The sequence below is a fragment of the Podarcis bocagei genome (genome assembly GCF_964188305.1).
Source record: "Podarcis bocagei genome assembly, chromosome: 7".
NCBI lineage: Eukaryota > Metazoa > Chordata > Lepidosauria > Squamata > Lacertidae > Podarcis > Podarcis bocagei.
Window position 1 is genome coordinate 29976667 of NC_138132.1, and position 16335 is coordinate 29993001.

The 16335-nt window shown below is 45.0% G+C and overlaps 1 protein-coding gene across 1 annotated transcript; it reads left to right on the forward strand.

Moving 5' to 3' along the window:
* The first annotated feature begins 1850 nt into the window (after positions 1–1850).
* Positions 1851–16240, forward strand: PPT1 (palmitoyl-protein thioesterase 1). Its single transcript, XM_081201806.1, has 9 exons — positions 1851–2005; positions 7431–7540; positions 9692–9819; positions 10711–10781; positions 11898–12000; positions 12118–12208; positions 12913–13011; positions 13347–13418; positions 15315–16240. Exons 1-9 carry the CDS (start codon positions 1891–1893, stop codon positions 15435–15437), a joined length of 912 nt encoding a protein of 303 aa, XP_081057932.1. The 5' UTR covers positions 1851–1890; the 3' UTR covers positions 15438–16240.
* The last annotated feature ends 95 nt before the right edge of the window (positions 16241–16335 follow it).

Consider the following 16335-nt stretch of genomic DNA (forward strand, 5'->3'; position numbering starts at 1 on the left):
GTTTGTTGCAAACAGGCATAATGGTCAGGCATGTCTGCCAGTTTAAAATAGGTGGGGAAATTTACAGCCCTCTAGATACTGTTTTGACTCCCAACTCACATCAGCTGCAGCCAGCATGGCTAATGGGTGGGGATGCTGGGGCCCAACAGCATGTGGAGGGCCACTCTTTCCTCATCTGTTATTTGAAAGCTGCTTTCACCTCTGAAGCAGAATCCTAGGTGTATTTACAAGTCCCATTGTACTCAATGGATATATTACTATACTTACGAGAATAGAAGAGCCTTGTTGTATCAGGCCAAAGACTCATGTGGTCAAATGCTGTTACCATAGTGGCCAGATGTCTCTTAGAAAGCCCACAAGCAAGACCTGATTGCAACCGTGTTCTCCCCACCTGTGCGGGAAGCAAGTGGTATTTAGTGGCACACTGTGTCCAACAGTAAAGGCAGAAAATACCCATTGCGGCTACTAACTATTGCTGGCCTTGCACAGCTTGCATGGCAAGTTGCACCTGCTGAAATAATCTCATTTATACAACTATAGGCTGCAGGAGCCCTGCCTTCCTCCTCTGCATTCTGACACCTCCATCCTATGCCAATAGTGTAGGAACCCTAGGAAGCCAGGGTTCAAATCCCCACTCAGCCATTAACCTCACTGGGTGACCTTGGGCCAGTCGCAACCTCTAGCAGCCTAGCCTACTGTAAAGGGTTGTTGTGGGGATTAAATGGGGGGACGGGACAGTATACAGCAACTTTGAGAAAAAGGTGGGGTATAAATGCAGTAAGTGTGAAGACTGGCTGAAGCATGAAACTGAATATTTTATGATAATAAAGATATAAAAAATGTACAATCTGTTGCTAGACTAGGAAATGAAAGATAAAGAGGTTAAATTGGTCATGATTAAATGGGCACAAGATATGGGACACAATATTCAGATGGAGGAATGGGAAAAAACTATGGAAGAGTGGGATTAAATTTACAGCATGTGTGGCAAGAAAATTAGATACCATCTATAAATCATTTTCATATAACTCCAGTCAAATTAGCAAAAATGTATAAATTAAAGAAAATAAGTGTTGGAAATGTAAAATAACGGAAGGGAGGTTTTTCATATGTGGTGGGAATGTAAAATAGTAAAAAAAAAAAACTATTGGGAAACAATTTCTAATGAAATGATTTTTTTTTTTAAAAAAACTTTTGTCAAAAAACCAGAAGCATCCCTACTATTACAGGAGTAGATATACCTAGATTACAAAAGAACTTATTTATGTATGCGACTGCAGCCGCACGAGTACTGCTTGCACAACACTGGAAAGAAGGTGTCCCAATTAAAGACGATTGGCAAGTTAAATTAATGGAACGTGCTGAAATGGCAAAAATGACAATGAAACTAAGAAAAAGAGATGACAACGAATTTAAGGAAGAATGGAAGGATTTTGTTGCATATATACAGAAGCAATGTACACAGGTTAATATATTGGCAGGGTTCTAGCACTACTTGTAATTAGATTATGAATGAACAATAAGTAATTTTAATGTGGTATGTTGATAAACACTGGAACCAAGGAAGGGACATAGGGGGGAAGTCAATTTTTTGTTTGATATTGAATTTGTATTGATGTTTTATTTTTGTTATATTGGGAAATTAATAAAATATTTATTAAATATTTACCACATTTTTATTTAAAAAACACCTGAATGAGATTTTCGTTTTGTTATTTAATTGGCTGCCCCTCCAACCCAAGTCCTCCAATCTCCCGTTCCCAGAGCTCCTCCTTTCTGAAGAGGCGACAAGGCTGGTCCAGGCCCGCCTCTTCTCTGTGCACATGGCATATTTTCCTCGGCTGCGACGGGGTGGGGGGTGGGGGATTTGTGTCATATGACAGATCCAAGATGGCGTCGGCCAGGCTGCAGAAAGTTTTGCTGCTCCAGCTGCTGAGCGGATTTTGCTGGCTGAGTCCCGGGAGCTCGGCGGGGCCGGTGCCGCTGGTCATCTGGCATGGCATGGGTGAGTGAGCGGGATCTAGTCAGGGTCTCGGCTGATGCTTTGTCGAGAGAGAGGGTGTTTTAAATGTTCATCCCGGGTTTTTTTTTTGCTTTCGCAGCAGTCTTGAAAGAGTCTTACAAGAGAGTGACCAGGCTAGTTAGCTTTGTGGCTGAATGCAAATTCGAACCCTGGTTGTGGGTAAACGCTTTCCCACGGGGTTCCAGCCTCGTTGTGGTAAAACACTGGGAACATCTGTATAGCATGTACTATGAGGTGCTTTAACAAAACAACCATATGTCAGGAGTGCTCTGATGGTGTTTCCTGCTTGGCAGGGGGTTGGACTCGATGGCCCTTGTGGTCTCTTCCAACTCTATGATTCTATGATTCTATGAATTGTAGCACAATCCTAGCCATGTCTACTTGGAAGTAAGGCTTATCTTATTCAGTGGATCTTACTCGTAGGTAAGTGGGGATCGCAGCCTTACTAACAGCAGTGTGGGCTTGTTCGTAGTTTAGTATCTGTCAACAGGTTGCTAATTGTCAGGAGGCTATTCATTTACCTGTGAATAAGCCCCATTTAACTTGCAACTTGCTGGAAATTATTTCTGAGAAGATATGCATAGGATTGCAGTGTCAGTTAACTCTTGTCAAGCAAAAAAATGAAGAAAAAAACCCCACAGCATAGGATGGAGCAAAGCAAGTGTTAATTAGTTGTTGGACATGGGTTCAAGTATGGGTTCTGCTACTTCAAAGTGTCACCACTTCAGTTGTCTTGCAAGGTTTCTTTTAGGGTGAAACTCTGTGGCTTTCTTGTTTCAGTTTCAGAAGGAAGGTAATGTGGTAACTACCTGATGGTCCTGTAGCTTCAGTTCCTTATCTGGAAAATCATAAGTTTGTAGTGCTTTGAGAACAGAAGCAGCACAGTTACACTATGACTGTGAAACTAAAAAATAAGTCTCCAAGTCACTGTCTCCTGTTTGTCATTAAGTAGCCTAAAGGGTCTGGAGGGACTAGTATCTAAACCAGAGGGTCAGTTTTTCATTGTAGCCCATGTTTGCTGACCCCAGTCTTGTACTCCCCAGTAGCCTGGCCAATCACATTTTCCTTACTGTGTGACTTACTAGGTTATCAACTTGCAGGAAACTGATCCAGTATTTCACCAAGCAAAGCTTGTATGCATTTCTCCCTAGTGGTTTTCCTTAAGAGAGGACTTGTCTGTAGTGACAATCTTTCTAGCATTTCTTGGGTGTTCACAGTTTTTTCTCGGTTGCTGTGATTGATGTGTAGACTACATTAGTTGAAAAGTGGATTGATACAGCTCATCCTTCTGCCAATCGCATACCATAAAAAGACACACGTGTGCACAAATGAAGCTTGATTCTGCATGAATAGTGCAAATGGAAGCAGTTTTTATAAATACAGCAGTAATATTTAACAACTACCTCAGTGTCATTATCCTGCCAACAGTGACCTTTTTTATCTGCTGGCTTTAGTCTAAAAGCAATGTTTGATGCATAAACAGACAGGTGGCAAGAAATCTGGTGAAGCTTGTTCAAAGCTGGCCAGGTGCCACCCTTCCCTTTATGATCTTATCACTTAATTGGATTATACAAGGGGGTGGTTGAATAATTGGAGTGGTGTGAAAAGAGCTGGGCATTCAAAGCTCATCTCAGTCAAGGAAAATGTGTTATAATTTGTGTTAATGCAGAGGTGGGGAACTGAAGGGCCAGGACCAGACCCTCCAGGGCTCTCTGTCTGGCCCTTGGGACTCTCCCCAGCCCATATCCCTCCCAGTTGCTGGCCCTGGTTTGCACCCTTCTTGAGTGTTTTTGCTTGGCTGGAATGTGTCCTTGAACTTTGATAGCGCCTCTTTCTTGTTTGGATGAGGATGGAGAGGGATGTGTGTAGAAACTAGCCTTCTGAACAAAGGTAAACATTAAATTGATTGCTGTGCCCACTTTTGCCTCTTGCCCTGCTCATCTCCCAGAAGCAGGTGGCCCTTGAGAAGAAAAGGGCTTCCTGCCTCTGTAACTGGGATCATGGGACACTGTTTCTCAAAGAAATATGCTGACCAACATCATAAAAAAACCGAAACTAAACAGAAGAGAAAATGAAACTTTAAAAAACAGAATTTACAAGATTGGAAGACTGCCATACAAAACATAGCATCCAGTTCCAGACAATGACATTGCAAGTGTTATATGCATTTACAGTTGAATAAGACAGTGAGAAAGGGCAGGTAGCATTAACGCTGTTCCTTAAGACCAGTTTGATTCTCTTCCCTAATCCTCGCCCTGCCCTAAAGCAGTTGCTGAGAAATTGCAAATGTAAAGGCATCCTGAAATGGCAAGACGTCTTGGAATCGGGGTTAGCAACCGGAGGCCCCATGACCAACTCCAACCTTGAAAGAGGACCAATTGCAAAATGGGCTACATTAGGAGGCTTACTAGTTAGTCCACTTTGGGTGGGGGTAGAGGGTGGCCCTTTTTTGCCCAGCTTCCTTTCAAGGTAGTTGCTGACTCTAGGACAGGGGCAGGGGACCTTGTGCACCTCCTGATATTCATAGACTTTCATCTTTCTTGAATGCCGGCCTTGCTGATGGGAGCTGGTGTCCAGCAACATCTGGAGGAGCCAGAGTTTTGTCCACTTTGCCCTGAGATAATATTTCTTTTCCGTGGTAAAGAGTTAGAGGAACTGGCTCCAGGCCCCTCCAGCCACAGTATAAAAGAGAATATTTGTATCTCCTGAAAGGCCACAGGCTCCAGACTTCCATGACTCTTCGCAGTGATTTCAGCCTCAATTAAAGACTGGTTTATAGCATGGCTGCATTTGTGTGATCATTCAGCTTTATAAAAGTCCAAGGCTCCAGACTTCTTGTCTTGGGGTTCTTACTCACTCCAAATCACCATGTAAGATGTTAAGCACACTCAGTACTGTGAGTGAGGTTTGAAATTTGGATGTGCACTCTCCTGTTGCACTTTTCTGTTTCAGACTTTTACTCCCAACGGTTTGTAATCTCTTGCGCTTATCCATGGGATGGAGCACAAATGAGGGAGGGACTAATGACTAGGAAACTGATGACAGAGCTGCTTGGGCGATTAATATTTTTTCCTTAGGGGAAGATGATATGTACAGCTTCCCTGCCTAAGATCCTCCTCCAGTTTCCTGCTGATCTTGTCTCTTCCCCTCAGGCTCTTTTGGAGTCCCAGGTTGATGAGATCAGGCCAGATTTCTTTATATGGTCTAAGGCTGCACACAGACAATACATTTAAAGCACATGGCTTCCCCCCAAAAAATCCTGAGATTTGTAGTTTAGCTCTCACAGAGCTATAATTTCCAGCACCCTTCAACTACAGTTCCCATGATTCTTTGGAGAAGAAATGTGCTTCAACTGTATGATGTATATGCAAGTTATAGACCCATTGTGAAATATAACTGGAATAACATGAAATGTTAGATATAGTATGAAATTTTGCATCCATCCAGACCTCATTCTGATATTATCTGGGCTTTTATCTTGATTACCAAACTTGTTCGTTCTTTCTTTCTTTTTTCTTTCTTTTTCCTTTCTTTTTTCTTTCTTTTTTCTTTCTAAAAGGGGCTACCCTTCTAGTAATAGATTCACCCTCTCCCTTCATATAAAATTCTCACAACACCATTGATCTGCCAGATAACGTGTCCTCAGTTCCCTGCCTCCTGTGAAGTCTCAGCACTGTGCTTGGAGAATAAAAAATCCTGATACGCTTTCTCTGCTGGGACTAATATTCAATGGCAAACAATCTAAATTGATGTCATGAGCATACAATTAACAAGGGTACAGGAAACTCTGGGCTGTGTCTAAAGCCACATTCGACATGCATTTATTTGGAAGTGCAGTATTCCTATGTGTGTCTAAAACCATACTCGTCTCTTTTCCCTCACCCCTTTCTTTGGATGGGGCTTTGGGTTACAGCTGTTCAAGTAAGTGCCTGTTGTATATATCTGGATCAAAATGGCTGAAGTCATTGCTATATTTTAGTATTACAGTGTTACCTCGGGTTACAGACGCTTCAGGTTGCAGACTCTGCTAACCCAGAAATAGTACCTCGGGTTAAGAACTTTGCTTCAGGATGAGAACAGAAATTGTGCGGCGGCGGCACAGCAGCAGTGGGAGGCCCCGTTAGCTAAAGTGGTGTCTCAGGTTAAGAACAGTTTCAGGTTAAGAATGGATCTCCAGAACGAATTAAGTTCTTAACCTGAGGTACCACTGTATTTATTAGATGCCACCCCTCATTATAAGATCTTAGGGAGGTTCGCAGAATAAAATACAGGTTAAAACAAGTACATGATTAAAAGAGCTAAACAATAGCTTGCCCACTTCCCACAGACACATTTAAAAGGCTGCAGAATGTTAATCAGCCAAAGGGGAACATTTTCGCCTGGCACCTGAAATATATATAATGAAGGTGCCAGGCGAACCTCCCTGAGGAGAGCATTCCACAAACGGGAGTATTATAAATATTATATGTTCCTTTTGCCTTTGTCTACGTGGGAGGTGTCAGTCTCCTGACTCACTGGCAAGAGAAGATGCACGCCGTTTGTATAAACCCACTTTATCATCACTGTTATCTTCCCAGGTGTAGTCCAGGATGACGTTTAGCAGCCCTCGCACAAGAAACAACATGTCTTGCCCAGGATGGTCAGGAATGATAATCGTGTTGTTTTTGTGGAACCGAGAAACAAATGTAGTTTTGTTTATCTGCTTATTACGTGCGTCGGCCTTCAGTATCTCAAGAAGATATTTACAGTGGTGCCTCGCAAGACGAAATTAATCCGTTCCACGAGTCTCTTCGTCTAGCGGTTTTTTTCGTCTTGCGAAGCAACCCTATTAGCGCTATTAGCGGTTTAGCGGCTATTAAAGGCTTAGCGGCTATTAAAGGCTTAGTGGATTAGCGGCTAAAAGGCTATTAGCGGCTTAGTGGCTTAGAAAAAGGGGGGGAGCGAAAAAAAATCGGAACACTCGCAAGACGTTTTCGTCTTGCAAAGCAAGCCCATAGGGAAAATCGTCTTGCGAAGCAGCTCCAAAACGGAAAACCCTTTCGTCTAGCGGGTTTTCCGTCTTGCGAGGCATTCGTCTTGTGGGGCACCACTGTATGTGCCAGTTTTTGTAAAATGCAGGATTTTCTTTTAATGTAATCCATTAACTTTTCAGGAAAGATAATTGAGCAACTAAAAATTCTGTCTTAATAGTTGACCACCCTGCTGACTTGCGTTAAGGTGGGAGCCGACTATGGGGCTTCCCTATAGCTTCCTGGGGACCCCAGAAAAACATGAGCTGGGTCTACGTTTGTTATAATTTGCAAATATATTTTGCTAGACTAAAAAAGAATGCTACTGCAACAGTCCCGTTGCTGAATTTCTGATTCCAAATCTTTCCCCTCATCTGCTTTTTTTTCTTTAATCCCAGGTGACAGCTGCTGCAATCCTGAGAGCATGGGTTACATAAAAAAAATTGTGGAGAAGAAAATCCCAGGGATTTACGTTCTGTCTTTGAAGATTGGCAGCAACTTAATTGAGGTGGTGTCATTTTTATGGTGAATTTTCTCAAGTAGGCACGGTGTTTAAAATGGTGCTCCTCATACTTTGTTAACTTGAGCCCCAACTATCAGCCTGGAGAGCTCAGTTGGTTAGAGTGTGGTGCTGATAACGCCAAGGTTGTAGGTTCGATCTCCTTAAGAGACAGCTGCATATTCTTGCATTGCAGAGGGTTGAATTAGATCAGGGGTCAGCAACCTTTTTCAGCCGTGGGCCGGTCCACCATCCCTCAGACCATGTGGTGGGCTGGACTATATTTTGGAGAAAAAATAAACGAATTCCTATGCCCCACAAATAACCCAGAGATGCAATTTAAATAAAAGGACATATTCTACTCATGTAAAAACACGCTGATTTCTGGACCATCCGCGGGCCAGATTTAGAAGGTGATTGGGCCGCATCCGGCCCACGGGGCTTAGGTTGCCTACCCCTGGAATAGTTGACCATCTGGATCGCTTCCAACTCTTCAATTCTAAAGGACAGTGTGCAGAACATTGTGGACAGCGCTGCATGTTTTTGCCATGCTGCTTCCAACAAGGATCTGTGCATTGGTGCAATCAGTCTTGATGCCGACTGGCATTAGAGGAGGGACAGGGGCGGGGGAGTGTTTGTAGGGAAATGCCATTAGAACAAAGCAGCATCTCTTCTGCCTGAAAGAGGATGAAATGGTATGGTGAGGAGCAGTAATCTCATGAATCCAGTGGGGATAAATGGAGGACCCTGCTGGGGCAGTTGAATTCTTCCCACTCATGAGAAAGGCTAGGAGACCTGCCTGTTGATGAGCAGGATTCTCATCCCCACCCCCTCCTGACCCAATGGACCTGTCAATCACACTGGGTGTGCATGTCTGAGTAGGGGTGGGGAGAACCTAAAGGCATCATCATGGACACCTTTAAAACAGGTGTGAGCAAGTAAGGGTGTAAGAAGGGCAGACTCCCATGAAGTAACCCCGAAGCTGCGGGTTGTAATTGGATTTGGACGCAGATCTGCGTATGAGCTCCTTGAAGCCATGATGGCCTCTTACTTAGGCCTCTTCTAAGCCTTGTCTGTGCCTAAGCTCTGATCTTTAAATGGATTTGGTCCTGATGCTGAGCCTCCCAGCTCTCCCACACGCTCGTGCCTTTGGTTTTGCTACGCAGAGCTCAGAACCTGGGTGCTGAATCAAATTCCACCCTGGAATTACTTTTCCAAGCATTGAGGGCTGCTTTTCCCCAGTGGAGAGCTGTCGGGGGCTGCATCCCAGTAGTGAGTGGGGCCAGACACAATCACACAAGCACTTGGACAAAGCGACTTCCCATGGAAGCAGCTAGGCATATATTCTGGGTGACCTCGGCTAAAGTTTCACCTCCTATTTTTGCCATAGACATAGAACCCTGTAGTCCCCCTAACTCCCTCTCCCTCTTGTATCCTGATGGAACGGCTGCCGGCTGCTAGGCACATGAAGGAGAAGCCTCTGTCCAGCAGAGCCAATGGAGAGACACAGCAGCCTCATCTCTCCCTCTTTACTTCTCTCTTTACTTCTATCTATCTATCTATCTATCTATCTATCTATCTATCTATCTATCATCTATCTATCTATCTATCATCTACCCCTCTTGCGTTTGGTCCAGAAATAACAGTTAATGCAGAACACTGCAACATGTTTGCTGATCCTGCCAGCATATTACACCCTCAGCTCATAGATCTGCATTGACGACTGATTTGTTCCTGGGCCAGATTCAAGGTGGTCCTCAGCCCGGTGAGGCAGGCTGGGCCTGGGAAGGACTAACACCTGGCTCCTTCGAGACCAGGAGATTCAGCTGCAGAGTGACACTTGTTGGAACATTGAACAATTAGTGAGGGAAATCTATATACAAACTTGTCCCACTCTAGTGACTGCTGTATCGTTGCATTATTAATATACTGTAAGCTTCACAAATACTCCTAAATGAGCAAACATCTGGAGGGCCACAGGTTCCCTATCCCTGGGTTAGTGACTTCCTTTTTGAACAGAAAGGAGGAGGGCCGATTGTCTGGGGAAGGGAGCTGCAATCTCCCTGTGGGGACTTGCCTGCCTCCTGCTCAGTGTGTGACACTTCGGCATGTGTAGGTCATTGGCTGTCTCCTGTTCTTCAAGTTCTCCGTTTTCTTCAGGACATGGAGAACAGCTTCTTCATGAACGTGAATGACCAGGTGAAACTCGTGTGTGACGAACTCGCAAAGGACCCGAAGCTTCGAGGCGGCTACAACGCCATGGGCTTCTCACAGGGAGGACAGTTCCTGTAAGTGTCTCAAGCATTGCAGAATGAGGGAGGAGCTTTGGGTGAAAGGGGGCAACTTTTGATAGAATGCAGTGGTAGAGCACATGTGTTGCATGCAGAAGGCTCTTAGAAATGTTAAATAATCAATACAATTTTTTTGAATGTTTAAATCATATTAATTTTTTAAAATCACTTTTTAAAATGTTCAATTTTGTAACTTATTTTATTTTTAAATTTAAGTCCCTCATGTGACATATCATATTAAAGCCCACGAAGTTCTGAAGAGATTGGTGTTTTTAGTTTTGATGTATGTCAATTCTGGACTGAGCTTTTAAGGTTTTTGTGCAAGGCCAAAATTGTCATTTTTTTTGAAATTTCAAACCCTCATAACTCACAAACGGATGAGATAAAAAAATTGAAATTTTAGATTTAAGCTTAGTTTTGATCATTCAACAAATGTACAAAATGTTAAGAAAATTGGATGAGATGAGGTAAAAAAGTTGAATCACTTGATTAGGAATGACCTATCTGTGACATAGGAGGCTGCTGCCTTTTACAGAACCAGGCCCTTGGCCCCTCCCGCTCAGTACTGCATACCTTAAAGATGGGGAACTGCAGGCCTCCAGATGACATCAAGTGTCCCCTCCCACCACCCCTGGCCATTGGCCATGCTAACTGGGGATGATGGGAACATCCGACAGGTCACCCCACCTCCCCAACCTGAATTCCAATAAGAAGTATAATAAAATCTAACATATATAAATTGAATTTCAAAATCAATATTAAATCAAAGTCAATATAATCCTGCCAGTTCTACGTTCTGCCCTGGCATATAAGAACTGTCTGGACAATGTGTCTTCTGCCTTGGAGCTTGCTGCTTAATCTGTTTTTGTCCCCTCCCCTCCTTTCCAGGAGGGCGGTGGTGCAGAGATGTCCCTCTCCCCCAATGTTCAATCTGATTTCTGTAGGAGGTCAGCACCAAGGTAAGCCCATCTGAGTGGTCTTTTGTTTTCTAGACAAGAGAATGCAGATTCAGGTGGGGAAAGTTATGTCATAGCAACAGAGGGTGTTATGTCTGGGGGAGGCGGACCATATGGATCCCTTCCAATCAGGATTCAGTCCCCATCATGGGACTGAAACTGCCTTGACTGCGCTGGTCAGTGATCTCCGGCGGGCTAGGGACAGAAGGGAAAGCTGTTCCTGGTTCTGCTGTGAGTGTCTGGAGGCAGCTGGAGGATGGATGGCAGTTAATGGATTGAGGTTGAATCCTGACAAGACGGAATACTGTTTTTTGGGGATGGGCTGGGCGAGTGTGGGGGACTTCTTGGTCCTGAATGGGGTAATTGTGCCTCTGAAGGAACAGCAGCACAGCCTGGGAGCCATTTTGGACTCACAGCTGTCGATACAGGCACAGGTCAATTCTGTGTCCAGGACAGCTCCATCTGGTACGCCAGCTGAGACCCTACCTGTCCACGGACTGTCTCACCAGAGTGGTGCATGCTCTAGTTATCTCCCGCTTGGACTACTGCAATGTGCTTCATGTGGGGCTACCTTTGAAGGTGACCTGGAAACTACAACTAATCCAGAATGTGGCAGCTAGGCTGGTGACTGGGAGTGGCTGCTGGGACCATATCCAATCCTAAAGGATCTTCTCTGGCTCCCAGTACGTTTCCAAGCACAATTCAAATTGTTGGTGCTGACCTTTAAAGCTCTTGGCCCAGTATACCTGAGGCAGCGTCTCCACCCCTATCATTCACTGAGGTCCACCTCCAAGGGTCTTCTGGCGTTTCCCTCACTGAGGGAACCAGGCAGAGGGCCCTCCCATCCGATGTCAGGGAGATAAAGAACCACACAACTTTTCGAAGACATCTGAAGGCAGCCCTGTATGGGAAGTTTTAACTGTTTGACATTATGTTTTTGCACGTGCCGGAAGGAAGCTGTCCAGAGTGGCTGGGGAAACCCTGCCGGATGAGTGGGGTAGAAATAATAAAACAATAATTATTATTAAAGTAATAAGCATGACTAAGGGCCATTAATCTTAATGGCTGGTGTCATGTTCAGATCCTGAATGCCTGCAAATTGGTATCTTGCTGCCACAGGCGTGTATGGCTTTCCGCGTTGTCCCGGGGAGAGTTCTCACCTCTGTGACTGGATCCGAAGGATGTTAGACCTAGGGGCCTATACTGCAGTGGTCCAGAACCGGTGAGTTCACTTTGGCGGAAGTCGAATGTTATGGGGTGGGGGCATGTGCTTGGGGGTTGGGGCTCAAGGGCTTGCTCTGGCTTGTGTTTTGAACTCCCAGTTCTCCCTCCACTACAGCCTGGTCCAAGCCCAGTACTGGCACGACCCACTGAATGAAGAGGAATACCGGAAGCACAGTCTTTTCCTGGCTGACATCAATCAAGAGCGAGTAAGTTTGATAGGTTTGGGCCTGGCCGGTCTGGCTGCTCATCCCACCCCTCTAATCAAATCCAAAAACAACCCCTGTAAACTGCAGGAAGTTTATCGTGAAATTGTGAAGGTCTGGAAGGGCTCAAGAAAGAAAAAAACAAGCTAGAAAAAGTAGAATACAACATGCAAAAATTAAGCAGATATATGCAGGGCATGGTCCATAGGCGCACAATGGAGCAGCCTTGCTGAGTCTTGTAAGATCTGCACCTGGTCAGTGACCAGAAAGAAGAATGCCTGTGAGCTACACGCTTATGCTTCCTTAGAGGAAGGGTTGCTGCTGACGTTTAACTTGTTTTGTTATGTACTATAAGCCTTGTTTTGAAGGGTGAGTTATTAAACATGTAGTTAATTAGTACCCAAACAATATGTTTGCATAATAATATAAAAGGTAAAGGACCCCTGGACAGTTAAGTCCAGTCAAAGGCAACTGTGAGGTGCGGCGCTCATCTCGCTTTCAGGCCGAAGGAGCGACGTTTGTCCACAGACAGCTTTCCGGGTCATGTGGCCAGCATGACTAAACTGTTGGGGCACACTTGGGTCAGGATTTGCATGGCATTTTCTGCAGTGTCATCAGCAAAGCAGATTCCAAGGTAGCTTGGGATTCTCTTAAATCTTCTTTCCTCTCTGTCTTTTCCTCCCTCTGTGCCCCCATCTTCTTTCCAGAGCAACAACAGTACCTATAAGAAAAACCTGATGTCTTTGAAGAAATTTGTGATGGTGAAGTTCCTCAACGATACCATGGTGGACCCTCCTGCCTCTGAGGTGGGCAGCTCTGAGTGTGTGTGCACGCATATATATGTGTGAAAAACACATGCAGAATTTGATGAAATGGAAGGGGGCTGATTTTGCAAACCCGATACACCTTGAGTATAAGCCGATCCGAATATAAGCCGAGGCACCTCATTTTAGCACAAAAAACTGGGAAAACTTATTGACTTGACTATAAGCCGGTTCACCACACCACAAACCTGGTGGCAGCAGCGGAGGAAGAACAAGCAGCCCGAAAGGGACAGTCCTTTGCTGTCCTGGTGCATGTAGGTGTGAACTGGCCATTGCAACAGTGAGTGCCTCATTTTGTTGCTCTTCTCTTTCCCCAGTGGTTTGGTTACTACCGGAGCGGTCAGGCCAAAGAGACCATTCCCTTGCAAGAGACCTCACTGTACACAGAGGTAACTATCCCGAATGTTGCTATTATTCCTATCAAGAATTTGACACCAAACCAGCTGTGTGACATCCCATCAGTTGTTGCAACAAAGAGTTTTGTTTTGTAACTAGATAATAACTTGCAGAAGAGAGAGGTGACTCCCCACTTGCATGGGGGGTTGTGTTCTGGGGGGCCCATGATTGTGTATAAGTGGGGAGCACTCTTATTTAAGTGGGGAGTGCTTGTGGTTCACAAGGAGACCTTCCTCTTTGGGCTATGGGGAACCAAGAGGACACTCTAGGGTGCTCCCCTCTTCTGGGTTCCTGTGCTGCAGGTGTGCATAGTTGCATGCAAGTAAATTCCACTCAAAAGTTGTCTGCTTAAAGAAATTAAATTAAAGGAATTTGGTTGGATTAGTACTGCAACCTTTTAAGTGACTGAAAGCCTTTGTGAATTAATTAAAAAGGCAGCCCTGGTTAATGGGACAACACATTGGATGAGGTCCAACAATGTTGTACTCAGAATAGTAGACCCATTGAAATCAGTGGATGTAACTTAAGATAAATTGCAGAAATATTTGAAGAGCATCATCCCTACACTCTTGAATCAGTGCAACTGATACACTGGTTGTGAGCCGCAAAACATCTGGACAAATGGACAGATACTACCCTGAACGATTTGGAGTTAGAGGATAAAAATTAACAGCCTAGTTCTTTATACCCTTTTCTTGTCACTGCTGCTTGCCTTTAACTTAATGAAGCAGGGGGTGTAAATTCACGCCAGTTAACTTGATGGAATTTCCCCCTAGACTGCAGCTTAGTTCTAATGGTAGGTTTTAGCATTTTTACAGTAGTTTCCTTGGTGCCCTCAAACTAGATTGGCCCAGGATCTGCTCAGAGGAAGTCTTGATAGTTAAACTGGATGTAAGCCAGTTTAGGATTGTTCTACCGTATTTTTCGCCCTGTAAGACGCACTTTTCCCCCTCCAAAAATGAAGGGGAAATGTGTGTGCGTCTTATGGGGCGAATGCAGGCTTTCGCTGAAGCCTGGAGAGGGAGGGGGGTTGGTACGCACCAACCCCTCTCGCTCTCCAGGCTTCAGGAAGCTATCCGCTAGCTGTGGGAGACCCAGCTCTCCCTGGGCTAGCGGACTGCTTGCCGGCACCCAGAAGCTTGGGGCGCGCTGAGCTCCGCACGCCCCAAGCTTCTGGTGTAGCGCAGCGATCCACTAGCCCTGGGAGAGCCGGCCGCCTCTCCCAGGGCTAGCGGACTGCTTGCCGGCACCCAGAAGCTTGGGGCGCGCTGAGCTCAGCACGCCCCAAGCTTCTGGATTAGCGCAGCTGTCCGCTAGCCCTGGGAGAGGCGCCCGGCTCTCCCACGGCTAGCGGAGACCTTGCCGGCACCCAGAAGCTTGGGGCGTGCTGAGCTCCGCCCCATAAGACGCCCCAAGCTTCGGGATTAGCGCAGCGCACCTGGGGGGGAAACAAAAATTTTTTTCCTTTATTCCCCCCCCCCAAAAAAAAACTAGGTGCGTCTTATGGGGCGAAAAATACGGTATATATGCAGCTGTGGAAACATTTGCTGATGTATTTTCTCAGAAGCTCCATTTATAGGGCTTACTCCAGTGCTTATGATTGCAGCTTCAGGATCTTAATACTGATTTATTTTATTTAATAAAATTTATATACCCCTTGATTGTAAGAAAAAACCCCAAAGTGGGCAGGAGTGGACTTGTTCAGCCTACTTTTTTACTAGAAGTCTAAGATCTGCTAACAAGTCAAAAGACATATAGCTGGAAGCAAACACTCTTTCAGCCAGCAATCTACCAGTAGATTCCAAACCACCTTCTCTGCATGCCTAAGTTTTGCATGGTGATTTCTAGCTGAGGTCCATCTGTTTGTTACTCTATGTTTCTTCTTTCAGGATCGATTGGGTTTGAAGGAAATGGACAAAGCAGGGAAGCTGGTGTTCCTGGGCGCAGAAGGAGATCACCTCCACTTTTCTGAAGAATGGTTCTACAAGAACATCTTGCCATTCTTGCAGTGAAGCTGATGATGACCCACAGGCTGAGCCTGCCTTTCTGTGTTGCTGGAGATGAGAGTGTTTGGTGTGTTCCTTTATAGCGCTTGCCTGGAAGGGAGAGACTTCTCACTAATCTGCTAGGTAGGGGCTAGCTTGATATAAAGATTAACACCAATTAATTGAACTCTCTCAGTAGGTCTTCTGCACCTGTATCCAATACAGCCTGACCTCTGTCAGTTTTGCCCTGCAGAGGCACTGAAATAGAACAGTCCTTTCAGCTATGTGAAAAGTCATTCGTATTTGTTTTGGGATGGCAAAATTGATGTGGGTTACAATGCTTTATCAGCCTCCTTTTCTGGGATCTGTGCCAACCTTTTCCTGCCCCCGAAATGTTTTGACTACAGCAGGAGGGGAGGATCACTTTGTCTTCTTCCTCCTTTAGTGATTTTATTAGGACAGGCAGCCGTCAAAATGAACACATTTGCTTGTGGAGCATGTTGTGCGAGACTGAGGATGCGATATTGCAGTTAACCTTTTGCAGATCTCAGGGATGGGATATTTAATACCTCTTGTTAGAACAAGAGATAAAATGGGGGTGGGGTGGTGCACTAGCTTACGTTTCTCTCACCAGACTGCAAGTCTGAAAGCAGGCAGTAGGTCTGTAGTACACAAGAGAAACAGGTGACTTATACGTGCAACAATACTGTTGGGCCGTGTGAATGGCAGGATGTTAAGAAATGATGATTCAAGCTCTTTGGCTTTGTATTGTATTATAAGCAATAGCACACAAAAAAATCAACACATTCCAATAAAAAGGTTTAAGATGATTCAGCGAGCAGCAGCACTGCTTTCTTTGTAGAGGAAGATTGCATCCTCACTCCTAGCATGAAGCAACATTCCTCTTGAAGGCAACAGAAGAGGT

What these genes read in the sequence shown, in the direction of transcription:
- PPT1 (XM_081201806.1), top strand. Translation starts at nt 1,891, where the DNA reads ATGGCGTCGGCCAGGCTGCAGAAAGTTTTGCTGCTCCAGCTGCTGAGC. An exon ending in TCACAGGGAGGACAGTTCCT is followed by an intron (nt 9,820 to 10,710) that starts GTAAGTGTCTCA and finishes CCTCCTTTCCAG; the next exon opens with GAGGGCGGTGGTGCAGAGAT. An exon ending in AGACCTCACTGTACACAGAG is followed by an intron (nt 13,419 to 15,314) that starts GTAACTATCCCG and finishes TTCTTCTTTCAG; the next exon opens with GATCGATTGGGTTTGAAGGA.